The 15,849-nt window shown below is 41.0% G+C and overlaps 1 protein-coding gene across 2 annotated transcripts; it reads right to left on the reverse strand.

Moving 5' to 3' along the window:
* Positions 1 to 602: 602 nt before the first annotated feature.
* On the reverse strand, positions 603 to 6,797 carry LOC138787421 (uncharacterized). 2 transcript variants are annotated; one of them, XM_069964721.1, is made up of 12 exons: positions 6,501 to 6,797; positions 6,333 to 6,407; positions 6,139 to 6,222; positions 4,441 to 4,461; positions 3,761 to 3,775; positions 3,540 to 3,623; positions 3,291 to 3,338; positions 2,718 to 2,792; positions 2,497 to 2,597; positions 1,900 to 2,041; positions 1,434 to 1,641; positions 603 to 831 (listed from the first exon to the last, which is right to left on the reverse strand). In XM_069964721.1, exons 1-12 carry the CDS (start codon positions 6,724 to 6,726, stop codon positions 768 to 770), a joined length of 1,143 nt encoding a protein of 380 aa, XP_069820822.1. In that variant the 5' UTR covers positions 6,727 to 6,797; the 3' UTR covers positions 603 to 767. The 2 variants fall into 2 exon arrangements, with proteins under 2 accessions (XP_069820822.1, XP_069820823.1); XM_069964722.1 differs by lacking the exon at positions 6,139 to 6,222.
* Positions 6,798 to 15,849: the final 9,052 nt, after the last annotated feature.

Raw genomic sequence — 15,849 nt, forward strand, 5'->3', positions numbered from 1 at the left:
CCTGGGTTTTTTTCTCCTATTTCTTTACACTGTTCGCATTGCAGGAACATTATTGTTACATTTTAATAGACCGGACAATTCTGCACGCTATGATATCAAATATGTTTATTAATGTTAATTTTTTTGTACAATCATATTTGTATAATCATAACAGTGCATATACTGATCACTGCTATGCCGTTACATACATTGGTCAGTATTATCGGCGCTCTGCTCATAGAGTCTGCCTGGGGCAGTCTCTATGAGCAAACTGCTGATCGGACCACACAGAAGTAAGAGGACCTTTTACATGGCCTGATTATAAGCCAGGAGCATTGCTAGAAACACTGAAGCAGCCCTGCATACATTAAAACCCCTTTTGTGCCAGGGAAATTTTCCTGCTGCACACGGCATCTGCAGAAGTAACATATACAGCCGTATGGCTGACATGAAGGGGTTAAATTGAAAAAAGTTATACAGAATCTTTTCCCACAAACTATCTACTCCCAACCTGGACACTATAACAGATAATTAAGAGATACTAAGGACACCAATTTTGCAGTGTACAGATAAGATTATGACAAACGAAAAATGGAGGATAACATTGGGATAAGTTTGGGTTATTTTATTTTTTTATTTTTGGGGAAAGCAGGTATGGGAAATTTTTTTGTGGGGTTGGGTAAAGGGAAAGAAGTATTTTTTAAGGGTGTAGGGTAAAGGGAAGGAAGGTTTTTTCAAAGTTTTCTTTTTCTTTCATTTTTTTGTTGTTGTTTTTACTGTTCGCACTGTTACACAACGTCTTCTACCTGAGGCTGTGCGGATTTCTTTGTTTTCCACCACCACATGATGAAACTGAAAGAGATAAAAATGAAGACCAGTTATGAAAATTCTATCATCTGGGTTAACCTGTGAGCAGATGTCCTCCGCGCCATGTGGTTTAGGTTATGTGCTGTATATGATGACTGATCCTATTGATAGTATTTCCTATGTTATTGTAATAAATATTAATCCTCCATCAAACTGACATCAAGACTTGTGATTGTGATTGAGCCATAACAGATCTGTATCTGCCAGATCAAGAGAAAACCCATCATATATTCTAACAGATCTTGTGGCCTGTAATAGCATTGGGCAGGTGTCTACATTGCTAGGTAAAATAATGTAGCAGACTATGATACTCTATCCTTTATAGGCAATGCAATCCTAACAGAACTGAAGATAATTGGAGAGAGCCAATAGGTCTACATTCACACTTTTTGCTTCAGAAACAGAGATGGAAACTCCCATGTGAAGAGACACTAATTAGAATCAACTTCAAAAAATGGCATAATACAGGAATCGGGTTATGAAATCTATCTGGATTTTCTGGTAAGAATCCGGATAGAGTTCCATGATGTGTGAAGGGAGCCTTACATGTTATTTTATTCTGACAGTATCTTATAAGTGTTACTTACCATATTATAGCAGAGATGACAATCATGGTGATGGCAGCGGCTCCACACATTGCCAGAAAGGCCTTATTGTTATGTAGGTGATGATGGGAGACTACTGGTACTGGCTGCTTAGTCACAGATACAGGGAGCTCATCATCATCATCAGGAAGGGCAGGGAGTGAGTCAATTTCTGTCACTTCGCTAAACGTTCCTGATTCTCCTTCTTTAACTAAAAAAAAAATAGAGACAGTATGAATAGTAGAAACCTTCAAGAAAACAATATAAACATATATTACAAGTCATAAAGGAATAAAAAAAAAAAAAGCATTGACCTGCAGGGTGAGTACAAATATACAGGTCACATAGGTAGAGAAACATGTCAACAAGTGGTCACACTTTATATTTAGGAACTAGAATCTTCTACAATACAATAGTCGGACATTAATACAGTAGATCAGAAGTGTCAGTGATAATGTGCCCTCCTTACCTTCCACATTGTAGGTAAATTTAGCCACTGGTATGCCGGAGTTCAGTATGGTCATGCATGTGTATTTTCCTGAATCTGACCTTTGAACTCCCCTGATCTCTACATTGGGTTCGTCAGTAATTTTAGGCTCAGGTTCAGCGTTCTGGAGGGATAAGAAAAGAGATTGTTAGAATCCTATATGTCTCAGTGGATTTTAATCAAGATTAATTATATCATGGTGATGACTATGGGAGGAAACAAACAAGTTCACTTTACGGCTATGTTCACACGTAGTATTTCCATCAGTCTTTTGGTCAGTCTTTTTTCAACCAAAACCAGGAGTGATTTGAAAACCTGTCAGTCCCACTTCTGCTTTTTGTTGAAAAAAGACTGACACAAAGACAGACAGAAATATTATGTGTGAACATAGCCTAATAATGAAATCATTTCCAGGTTCATTTATAACATAACATTATTGCTACATAAAACATTTATAAAAACATAGAAAACTATACGTTTGGTATCCACACATCCGTAATGACCCAAACTATACTAATATTCATACCGCACGGTGCACATAGTAAAAGAATTTACTTCGTGCATTGTCGCTGCATTTACCTTATAGAATAGATTTTTGTATCCATCCTCGAGGCTGGAGAACCATTCATTATGACATTTCAGGATTAGGTCTTCTCCTTCAGCAATGGCTAAGCTTGTGTCTAGACAAAAAAATAGGTGATATGGAATATTAGATTTAACTAGTGGGTGTTTGTCAGTGTAGGGAGATGTCTGTACAGTATAACTGATAGGACACAATAACACAGTTACTATCTACTTACCTCCACAGTTTATAACATTTGCCAGATGAGATGCGTGATCCCTGCACGGTGTGCATTGGTCTCCGGTCTTTAGGTCTGATACAAGGAGAAAAAGTCAATTATAAGTAAAGTTTTATATTTCTTTAGAATAAATCTCAAATTGACATGGTCAAAGCCCGGCTGCCCCAAAATGATCCCTCTATTCTGCTTATGGCAGCTGAAGGGTTCTTAGTGGAGAGTTTTTTTAAGGGTAGCTTCACAAGTACCGGATCTGCAGTGGATTTCACGCTGCGAGTTTTCCGTGAAATCCGTTGCAGATCCTGGTATGGTGACCCATTCCGCTGCTGGTATGTGACCCATTTACTTCACTGTACCAGGATCCGCAGCGGATTTCGCTGCAAACTCGCAGAGTACGTGTGAAGCTACCCTAATGGAAATATCCTCCTTGTTCAGGAATATTTCCTTCCATGATCTATGGATTATTAGAAGGATTTCGAATACTACTAATAAAGTGTACAAGGGGATTTCAGGTCCTGTGTTTTGTGCCGCTTAATATATATGAATTTATATATAAGAATATAAGCAGATACTTACCGAAACATGAGTGCTGGGTGCAGACGCAGCTGCACTGGTCCAAGTATTCTGCGAGGAGAGAGAAACATCTTACATCATATATGGTGCGGTCTATTCTCTATACAGCGTCCTCTATAAAGTGCCATGTACAGATGTCCAGACTACAAGCCCCCATAACATCCCAGCCAGATGGGGATACCCGTCATTCTGGCCACCATGATGAATGTTACTATCAGCTACTGTATGATGAAATCTTCCTATTATCCATACCTTGGTTACTTGGAGGGCCCCCGGCACATATCACCTTCTCCTCCTCACAGGTGTCACAGCGGGTGTAGGTCTGCACAAGTAAGCCTGGGGAGAAGCAATTGTTTTATACATTTACAATGGTAAGACATGTGGGCAAACACTTAGCTGCAGTTACTGCCCATGTAATAATTACTGAATATAAGATATTATAACATTTATATGAAAAAAAATAATCTACTTACCACAGTTGTCAAAATCTGAGAAATAACAGAAAAATAGAAATATTAGGATTCCATTGTCAGATTCATAAACCAGAAACATTTTATTAAAGTTTTCTTTCCATGTTGTGTATAAGAATCAACATTTCTAGCCGTCAATGTGTCTGGAGAAGAAATGTAAGTCTGCAGTACATTGTATTTAGCACATGACATTGGTATACAGGCTAATGGATGGGAAATATACTGCCAGGGGTAACAGTCTAGAATTGACCATTGTGTCTGGGTTTTGATAAATGTGAGGAGCCTAGTAATTCCCCAGTCTTAAAATTGGACGGTATTTCTACTTCTAGATATCAGAATTGATAGAAGATGAGCGAATGAGAATTGAAGAGATGAGCGAATCAGATTAGTTTTGCTTTGTATAAAGAAGAACTGATCTGCGCTCATCTCCCCCAGGCTGCCAACTTCGTGCAGAGAGTGGATACTGCCTGGGGACCACCTGGAAAACATGGATATAGCCATAGCCGGCAGCCTGAAAGAGATGAATGTAGATCAATGTTGCTTTAAACAAAGCATCTCTAATCAGAATTGTTGCACTGTAATCGTCTATTTCTTGTGCTCCTACACAAGGTCACTATGTATTGTTACTATGTAATGTGGACGTGTAATGTAGAATGTTTTAATAGAAAAATCTAGGAACTCACCTTGCTTGTTTGGGCACCTTCCTAATAGGTGAAATATAGAAATGCAAATTGTTAGTGATAAAAAACAATATATGAGCGACACACTGAGGCTGTTTCCATTTTGGCAACATATCGGGCAAGGGCAGCCAGTTTGTAATATAGACGGCCGCTAATAATGATCTCTATTATAATTAATCTACTGTCTATAACAACATTGCCTTTGTCCGATATATTCTTGAAGTGGGCACAGAACCTAAATATGATATAGTATACATGTATATTACCCTAGAGCTATATTCCCATACAGTATTTGGCCATGTTCCCACAGCGTGAGACACCAGTCGCTCCGTGACCCAGCCACGGAACGGCTACTGTCAGAGAAGTACCGCAGTACCGGCAGGATGATCTTCACTGCCGCTAAGTTAGGATTTGGGTGCATCAGTGTATTCCCGCATACGAATTCCCTGCTGCTCACAATGGAGCGTGCAGCCAGAGCTGCACGATCTATTGTGGGCACTGACATGTTCTTTTTTTGCGGCGCCACTAGGAATCCCGGCTGGAGTGTATACTATGTGTATACGCTCCGCCTGGGATTCCATAGAAGGCAGCACGACGTAAGTTTGGTAGTAATCAAGGCCATTGTTGCAAATCGTCAACAACGGCCGTGATTATTACGTAACTTACGTAGTGTGAATATGGCCTTTGGCTGGTTAAGTTGTAGAATGACCAGTGACAGACCCCCATAAGGCGCAGAAACTAGCCATACTTTCCCCAGTGGATTCTCTTATTCTTATATAGGAGGGACATTTATTAAGTCCGGTGTTTTCAACGCCTGCAGTGCCGGAGCTCTGAGGATTTATGACTAGGTGCACTGCGTCTACTTAAATCTTGTACACACAGAGGCCACGCCCCCTCCGCCTGCTGCTGCCCCCCCCCCCCCCCCCGTAAAACCCCCTTTCCGCCCCTCAAGCACAAAAAACGCAGATGGGGCCGATGTAAGTAAAATATTCGCGAGTAGACCATTGGCGAGTACTTTTACACCCATTGGGCCCATCTGTGTCTAAAAAAGGCATTTTAGCCTTTTAATAAATGTCCCCCATCTGATTTTTTATTAGCTTGAAATATTTACATTTTTTGAAGCTTAGATCACCTTAAAATACAGTATGGGTTCATGCAGAAATTTGGATTATACCAGTTTCGGGTTCTATTTGTAACATAAAGACAATGGAGGCAGCTTTTGGCTTTTTTTTAATTATATGTAAAAGTAAAGTGACTGCTGCTGTGCAAAACATCTGGTATCAGAAAGAAAACCATATAGCAAGGAGCTGAATCTCCATGTTCTCCATGGTTCTCCATAGCATTGCAGGTACATGTATTGTAATGTATTATGTTATCATTAGTAATGATCTTAACTGCCCAGCTGCCCGGGCCTTGTTGCCATAGCAACCATATATTGTCCGGCTGCCAACATTCTAACCTCGGAGCTGGGAGCGGCTGTTAGAAGCAGCAGGATTGGTTGGTTGGGGAATGGACGGTTATAATAGATAAGAGCCATAATAAGGAATGAGTGGCAGCTAATGATACATATAGCTCTGCTACATCAGGTTTCCATCAATAGAAGCCAGAATAAGTATCGGTATTAGATATAACATCCAGTTGCCGCTGTGTATCCAATAACAATCCTAATTCTGTATAGACATGAAGAAATATCTCACTTACTTCTCTCCGCCTCCTCAACAATATCCTTAAATCGCTCCAGAAGTTTTTGGAACTGGAACAGTATGGTGTGAAGGAGCTGGGCGCCTGGAATACATGAAGACAGATAATAAGGGCCGATATAAGTCTCTTCTCCATTTCATTTCTGCTTATTTCCATCACATTCTGTTCATCTACATTGAAAATTCTGTATTTACCTTTAAATTCCATTTCCCCGATGATGTTCAACGTCTTCTTATACTCAGACACAATGTCCGCTATGGCAAATTTATCTGGAAAATAAAAAAACAAGAGTTAGTTCTTTTCATGAATCTCTTTTTGAATTTTCATACGGATATTATAATAAAAGTAAGTAAATCCTGTACCCATTATCTGGACTTCCTTTCCCAGGTATTCCAGCAGCTGGGTTTGGGCAGCGTTGGCTATCTGCACCATGGTGGTATTACCCTGCAGGGTTTTCTCCAGCTGTTGGTCTTGGATAAGCATGATGTATTTCTCCATGGCCTCCTTCCCATGTTTGTCACATGGGATACAGCCTAGACAATGGGCTACTAGCATCAATGTTATTAATGCCCAGTGCCACATCATCATTGAATAATATATCAATCAAATTGATATAAGAAACAGCTTCCAGTAGCCACTGGTCGCCAGAGTCAGATCTATACCCTACAAAGAGGAGACTAGAACTGACACATTCTACAGCCTTACACACTGTCTTATGGTATATGTCATCATGACATCATCATAACGTGATGTCATAATATGTAAATGAGGCATTGCAACACAAGAAAACTTTACTATAACATCATGACAGCAGGACATTGTGGCGGCCACTCATATACATTATTGTAAAGTTCACACATAGAATTAAAGGGGTTGTCTGAGAGGATTGAAAATAACAGCTGGGAATATTTTATAGTTTGATAATTTAGGGGTGTTTTTTGTTTTTGTTTTTTAAAGACCTGCTTTATGCCATTGTTTTCTATTGCTACTGGAAACATGAATAACAGGTTACCACTCTGATTTTGCCCGGTCAGTGTTCTTAGTAACAGACTGTATTAGACTGATTCATACATTCCTAATAGAAATAAGAACCTAAGAAAACATGTTCCAGAACTGTTCTGTTATATACAAGTGTGACGTATATAACGCTTTTTTTTTCCACCTACAAGGCTGGTTGGGGTGTCATTTTTTTTGTGCCATGATCTCTGGTTTTTATTAGTATCATATTGGTGTAAGAGAAAATTTTTGATTGCCTTTATTATTTTTTTCTATACATATGCCTAAAGGACAGAAATGGCTGCACATTACAGCCATGGTTGAAACGAAAGCCTATCAGCTGCATTAAAAACCAACATCAGAAGTTAGTATATAATTTGATGAACCATATTGCCTCATGTACCACGTGCAGGTCTCTGATACACGAGTCCCTAACCAAACAACACGGTGTCGGTTAGCAAGCGCCAACCCCACAAACCGTGCACAACTAGGAAAGGGGGGCCATGGAATGGCCCTGCAACCCCAATGTCACAGGACCAAACCCCAAAGGCCCCCCCGAACCCTGCAGGCACTGCCGGCGGAGAAAGCGGCCACCAAGCAACACAAGGGTTAACAAGCTGTTACCTCTCACCATTACTTCTGACCCTTTTTGCATTGTGGCTAGCACTCCTCCTTTGTAAGACCCATGTGATCCCAATTAGCAGGAAGCACCTGTGTACATATGGTAAGTACCTCCTCTTTTCTCCCATTCTACCTGCAGGAGTTACGTCACACATATTATATATCTTTGATATATTTATGCATAGTTATTCATCTAACCGGTACTGTCATGCCAAGCCAGAATCTCTTCCAGAGAGTAGTCACCCATCTGTAGAAAGTTGTTTTGGGGTTCCAGCCTCTTGGCAATAAACTGCGTGATTTTCCTTCTGCAGAGGAGCTGCTTCGCATAGTTTTTACCATACAGCGTTACATGGCCAGTTTGTCTGCTCAAAAAGACCCTAAGCCCCACATTGAAAGCCCTCCACTAGCCAGCGGTCACCTTCCTCTGTAGTGACAAAAGGCAAACAGTCCTGAAACAGCTGTGAAAATGCGTAACTGCCCCTTCCCTGTGAAAGGTTTTGGTTTAGCCTGCAATCCCCAGGCCTTTTAAAGGGGTACTCCAGAGAAAAAGATTGGTAGTATAAAGTTATACAAATGACTTCTTTTTCCAGTACTTATCAGCTGCTGTATGACCTGCATGAAGTGGTGTAGTCTTTCCAGTCTGTAACACTGCTCTCTGCTGCGCCCTCTGTCCATAACAGGAAATGTCCAGAGGAGAAGCAAATCCCCATAAAAATCCTCTACTTTAGACAGTTTCTATTGTGGACAAAGGTAGCACCAGAGAGCACTGTGTCAGAATGGAAAGAATACACCACTTCCTGCAGGACATACAGCAGCTGATAAATACTGGAAGACTTGAGATTTTTTTTACACTTGGGAACACTCAGATAACACATCCTAAATCTGAATGAATGAATGAATGAATGAATACTTTGTTCTGTACTTATTCTGTATTTATTACCCAATGGAGGCCTAGATTTGGAGTCACTCACAAAATTAAAGTGGAAAAACACACTAAAGGGTGATTCAACTTTGATGTAATGTCCTTAAAACAAGTCAAAATGAGGCTGAGTATTGTGTTTGGCCTCCACGTGCCTGTATGACCTCCCTACAATGCCTGGGCATGCTCCTGATGAGGTGGTGGATGGTCTCCTGAGGGATCTCCTCCCAGACCTGGACTAAAGTATCCGTCAACTCCTGAACAGTCTGTGGTGCAACGTGACATCGATGGACGGAGCGAGACATGTCCCAGATGTAAGGAGCATAGGGCGCCAGTGGCGAATTTGCCAATCCTGGTGTTCTGGAGCAAATGTCAAGCGTCCTGCACAGTGTTGGGCTGTAAGCACTACCCCCATCTGTGGTCGTTGGGCCCGCATATCATCCTCGTGGAGTTGGTTTCTAACCATTTGGCCAGACACATGCACATTTGTGGCCTGCTGGAGGTAATTTTGCATGGCTCTGGCAGTGCTCCTCCTGTTCCTCCTTACACAAAGGCAGAGGTACAGTAGCTGTCCTGCTGCTGGGTTGTTGCCCTCCTATGCCTTCCTCCACATCTCCTAATGTACAGGCCTGTCTCCCGGTAGCGCCTCCATCCTCTGGACACTACGCTGACAGACACAGCAAACCTTCTTGCCACAGCTCGCATTGATAATCCACATTGGATGAGCTGCACTACCTAAGCCACTTGTGTGGGTTGTAGAGTCCGTCTCATGAGTGTGAAAGCACCACCAACAATCAAAAGTGACCAAAACATGAACCAGAAAGCATAGGTACTGAGAAGTGATCAGCCTGTAGTGTGTTTTTCCACTTTAATCCAAATCCAGGCCTCCATTGGTTAATAAATTTGATTTCCATTGATGATTTTTGTGTGATTTTTTTTTTGGTTAGCACATTCAACTAGAACAAAGTATTCAATGGGAATATTTCATTAATTCAGAGCTAGGATATGTTGAGTGTTCCCTTTATTTTTTTGACGAGTCTAAATAGCAATTTACAAGTCTGTATAACTTTCTTACACCAGCTTATTCAATTCCCTTCCCCCCGAAGAGTATCCCTTAAAATAACTTATGGTGCCACCCATTTAATAATATACATCAATCAGAGCACCCTTCAAGTCATGTGGTCACCCTCCACAGCCTTCAGTAGCCGGCTATAACCTGGGAACATTGAAGACACAGGCCATATTATTTGCTCACTGGGCACTGTAAAGTCCTGTAAACTTCTATTGAGTTATACAAATTTACTGGGAGTGTGCACCTTACATAATCAGAGCTCAAACTCCACTGCTATTGTGTTAGAAAAATTCATTTTCATTGGTGCTATGTCACTCTACGTCTACATTAAAATAAAATATCAAAAAGTCAATTGAAATCGAAATGAAATTGGCACTTATATTGGTTCCACTTAAACTAAATGGAGATACAAAGGGTGCCACACATTGGAACATCTAAATGGTTTATTAGAAAGTTTATGGATGATTGACTGTCTGATTAATATTTTTATATATTGTGATTTTCCAATTTTTAACACTTTTACAAGAACAAATTCATCATTCTGTTATAGCCGTATTTTGAATGGTGTAGTATTTGATCGAAAACCTTCTTGATCGAGTACTACTCGCTCATCTCTAGCTATGTAAGTAAGTCAGTGTGAGAAAAGGCTGCGGTGAGGATCCTAGAGGAACATTGAGGCTTGCTTTAAAACAAACAAACCAAAAAAAAACAAAAAAACATAACTGATGTCAATTACAGTAAATGAAATTGTAAAGTGGCTGAATGTAGGAAGGCTATCAAGGGAGGCAGGGTGTGCCTGTTCTTCAGTGCGGTGTTCAGCCTCATTGTGTTTTACTGATCTGTATTAGGAGAGGGAAAGAAGAACTGATGGATCTTATACTGCTGCTGCTTCTCTTCCTGCTGAATAGAACTATTGTCTGTACTGATGAACACGGTGAGTAGGACTATATTTCTTCTTAAACTAATAGGGTGGCTGTACCCATTAGAAGTAGATGGGTTGAGAAACCACTGAACTGACCTTATCTGGTAAGTGATCTTATAGCCATCACAGTCATACACATTTCAGTCCATACAGACCATACATGATCAATGACGTTTTGGCTGTCCAGGCATGATGGGAAATGTAGTTTTGCAACAGCTGGAAGGCCAAAGGTTGTCCATCCCTGATCTTTCATCTCACCGTCAACACCACCATACACCTTGAAGGACAACTGTAATGTAGTGTTTAGGGAACCTTTAACGTAATCTATGTCAACGATCCAGAGATTTATTGTGATTACTAAATATGCAGTCAGATCTCCCTATTATAAGTAAAATTGGCTTCTGACCCTCCACTCCCCTCCCTTTTTCTGGATTAAGACTGCAGGGCAATAGGCTGAACCATTTAACCTTTCACCCTGCCACATTGCCGTGTCCCAGGGCTCTGGTGTTTTGGGGTGACTCTTCATGGTGGCCAGGAATGGTAATACTCACCCCCGGACACCGGACCTTAGGTAGAACTGGTGTGAGGTGCAGGGTGCGGCAACAGGGGGTGTTGCTTATCATCGCAGGGGCGGGGCTTAACAGGACTGCTGGCAACTGTGGAGGAAGCAGCAGCAGGTAACTTCCCCTACCATCACCCCAACCCACCGGAGAGCTCACTGCATCTGCCCCAGCAGAAAAGGGGGGCCCTTAACCCCCTTCCTTGCTGGTGCAGGTGCAGTGACAGAACAGTCTGGTCCCCAGGGGGTTAAGTCTCTTGGAGCCATAATGTAACTCCCATGCCCATGCTGGAGGTCAACCAGCTTTCCAAGCATCCTGTAAGGTTAACCTCTTACTTGCTGGTGTGGGCACACTGTTTGTTTTGCGTCACTAATTGTACTTTGCAATGACAGACTTAATTGTTGCATAAATTATGCTGCAAAACCGGAAAAATATGTGTGGTGAACATGAAAATAAAACACAATTTTATTTAATTTACACCATTTGCCCTAGGGTAAAACTGACATGTTATATATATGTTCCTCATGTCAATACGATTACAACGATATGTAACCTGCATAACTTTTATTTTATTTGGCAGCTTTTAAAAAATTTTAATCTTAAAAAAAAAAAAAAAAAACTAAATGTTCCATATTTTGCTCTATTACCATCCTTATAATGCTGTTACCCTTTGGTCTATGGGGCTGTGTGAGGTGTAATTTTTATGCGCCATAATGTGTACTTTCTACCAGTACCTTGATCGCATCGCAGAGGGGGGATCATCCCACTAGACCACCACGGAGGGGCTATGGAGGGCATTTAAAAGCAGCCGTCATGTTTGACAGCTGCATTTAAATGTCCTTATTAGCGGGTGTAGCGATCACCCGCGCTCGCTAATAGCCGCTGTCCCTCTCTGAACTTCCCTAACAGTGCCATGACTTATGAGATACGTCATGGGTCATTAAGGGGTTAAAGGCCATTCCAGCTTCACTGGGAACTCTGGAAAGAAAGGTTAGCAAAATAGCTCTCACACCACTTAGACAAATTAGTGTTCCTTCAACAGCTGTCTGCAGATGGGAGGTCTTTCTTTTTAGAGAAATTGTTTGGCTTGGCATAATATCCCCGGTCAATGCTCGAGATTACAGAGATTGCAGATTTTGGCAAGTAGGGGGTCAGTTATTGAGAGTGTATGGGGACCTTTAGGCATCTGCAAGGTGTGTGGATTTTCATTGCCCTTTAATGTTTTAGGTAAAGTTCCATGGGATTTGCCACAAGATTCATTTGCTTATTATGAGAATGAAATGTTGGAAAATGGTAAGTAACAAATTGCTTACATCTCAAAGAAGACCTAGAGGAATTGGAGTCTACAATCCTGGTGGTTTAACCGCTTAGATGCCAAGGACATGCGCATGTAGCTGGTAAAGTGAGAGAGACGGCTTCCCCTGTTCCTCATAGGCAATGCTAGACATGATTGTGAATTGTTAAGACAGTGGAGGCCTGATAACAGCCCTGGGTCAGATTAGTATGGAAGCTGTGCAGGCCCTGATAGACTCATATTGACAAATGAACAAGTGTTTACAGCTCTCTGCAGATGGAAAGTCTTTCTTTTCGGAGAAATTGTTCGGCTTGGCATAATATCCCTCCCTCGGTGAGGTCATTACCATATTTAAAATGTCCATAACAACTGAAAAGGCTAAAAAAAATTTTTTATTAAATTACATTAATCACATTAAATTTAAATCTGTAAGAGAGAGAGAGAGAGGAGACAGTGAGGAGCAGCTTGATATAATATGTAATTCTGTGAAGATGGAAAATACCTGGTAAAGAAATTTCTGATGAGAAAGGCTGTCGGGGTGATGATGATTTGTATTCTATTTTTAACTCTGTGTCATATACTAAATTTTTTGTTAGGCTGGGTTCACACTACATTTTAGCAATCCGTTTTTTTTTTTCATCCATTTTTTGCAAAAAACGGATGCGTATGTGCATCCATTTTGATCCGTTTTTGTACTGAATTCCATTATAAAAAAAAAAACAGATAAAAACGGATCCGTTTTATTTGACGCACACAAAAGTAAAGTCAGCTATGTTTTTGTGTACGTTAAATGGGTCAATGGGAAAACGGATCAAAACGGATGCACACAAATGCATCAGTTTTTTCCATCAATTTTGCAAAAACGGATGAACAAAATGGATTGCAAAATCGTAGTGTGGACCCAGCCTTAGTATTTATCACAGCACAAGAAAACTAATATTGATTTCCATTATTACAGAGAGAAATATGTCAGGAGAAAACTCAAGTAAGAAATAATTTTCAATTTTTTTTTTAACCTTAAGAAAAACATACCAAGTATTAGGAAAAGTATAAATGGGTCAAAAATAAGTTTTTGGGAAATACAAGTCATTCTCGGCTAATGCCACCCTGAGAAATGAAAGGATCGCAGTAGAGAAAAAAAACCTGGATGTCACACCAGGCACCCTATATATTCTTGATCGTGGATCTCAGGAGGTCCTTGCGGTCCCTAGTCACTATGTATCACAGGCTAAGATTGGACACTCGCAGGTCTCTGACCATTAATACAGGGCACCATGGGGGAAAATGGGCTTCGAAATACATTATGTAAGGGCCCTATTCCACAGGACGATTATCGTTTGCATAATCGTTAACGATTAACTATCTCAAACTACCGCTATTGCGAAAGACCTGAAAACGTTCACTCATTTCCATGGAAGGATAATCGTTACTTATGATCATAATTGCGATAGTTTTTTCTTCGCTATTTATTCGCTATTGCGTTCGTATATATTGCGAACGACCGAACAATGTCTTATTCAATGCGAACGATGTGCAAACGTTTTGCGAACGAGCAACGATAAAAATAGGTCCAGGTCTTATAAAGCGATCAACCATTTCTCGTTCGGTCGTTAATCATTAACTGCATTTCAACCGAACGATTATCGTTTAGATTCAAACGATTTAACGATAATCTGAACGATAATCGTCCGGTGGAATAGGGCCCTAAAGGGTAGCCACAGATTTCTGCAGAATGCATATTAACCCCAATTCAATGAGGCTAACCAGGATCTTTCATCCCCATTGCTTAACCCCCAGTCATATGTCCGAGATTAGTGACATCAGTTATTCTGGGATCTCCTTCCCTTATGTTCTCCTCAGCAGGTCCGTATTACCAGCTGCTGCTGCCCTCGGCACTTAACCTGAAAACACCCCCATTTTGGGGAGCATGGTTTTGGAATCGCATTTTTCATGGTTTTTAACTAATTAAACATAAACAAATATACATTTACCAACACAACAGACTAGAGATGAGGGAACCTCGAGCATGCTTGAGTCCATCCGAACCCGAACGTTGGGCATTTGATTAGCGGGGGCTGCTGAAGTTGGATACAGCTCTAGGCTATGTTCACACTACGTACGTCTCCGGTCGTAGCGCGTTCCGTGAATAAGCGTCTGGAGACTTACGTAGTTTGCGTACAATGGAAAGTATATGATATATGGCGGCACAGTTCACACTACGTAAGAACTTACGCCAGGATCGTATGCGGCGCCGTATAAAATGAACCAGACCATTGTTTCAGGACGAAAATGCCGTAACTTACGCCCGTAGCGTAACATGCGGTCCCGTACTTGGTGGTGATTTCTTCAATTTGCCAGCTTTTTGTGCCGATCCAAAAGGTTCTGTGGGGTGTCCGGGGCTAGGCGAAGATTTCCAAGTAAAAGACCGCTGTCAGATCGCTACGTAGGGCGCTCGGGAAGCGTAAGTAGACTTCGGGCGTAAGTTCGCGCTCCGTACGTAGCCGGCCGCAAGTAGCGTAAATCCCCGGCCGGAGTTTACAGCGTATATGTCCGGCCGCAAAAATATGCGACCGGACATATATGCAGTGTGAACATAGCCCTAAGGTTGTCTGGAAAACATGGATATAGTCATTGGCTGTATCCATGTTTTCCACATAGCCTTAGGACTTTATCCAACTTTAGCAGCCCCCGCTAATCAAATGCCGATCGAACGGGTTCAGATGGACTCGAGCATGCTCCAGGTTCGCTCATCTCTACACCAGACTTTAATAATTCCACCATAAAGTGTATGGGGACCTTTAGGCATCTGCAAGGTGTGTGGATTTTCATTGCCTTTTAATGTTTTTAGGTAAAATTCCGTGGGATTTGCCACAAGATGCATTTGCTTATTATGAGAACGAAATGATGGAAAATGGTAAGTAACAAATTACTTACATCTCGTAGATGATCTAGATAAATGGGAGGTTTCAATCCTTGTGGTTTAACCCCTTAGATGCCATGGCCAGCCAGATTCACTAAGAGGCGTGCACCTCTTAGTGAATTCGGCTGTGGAAAATGTAGAAGTATGCCGATCTTCATAAATCCCTCCATTAAATTATATAGTCCACTAAATGTTTTTTAAAATTTACAGATTGAAAAATGAAGTGTTTTCACTATTTTTATTTTTTAAATAATTTCTTTAATATTCTTTGTTTGTTCCCAGGTGAAAATGCCAGTTATGAAGTCATATCCCCTCTAACCAAACATTATCTCACTAGTCAATGGATGACCAGGCTTATACCCTCAGTGTACACCCTGGTATTCTCTGTGGCATTCCCTTTAAATGTA

The sequence above is a fragment of the Dendropsophus ebraccatus genome, chromosome 3, assembly GCF_027789765.1.
Source record: "Dendropsophus ebraccatus isolate aDenEbr1 chromosome 3, aDenEbr1.pat, whole genome shotgun sequence".
NCBI classification, from domain to species: Eukaryota; Metazoa; Chordata; class Amphibia; order Anura; family Hylidae; genus Dendropsophus; species Dendropsophus ebraccatus.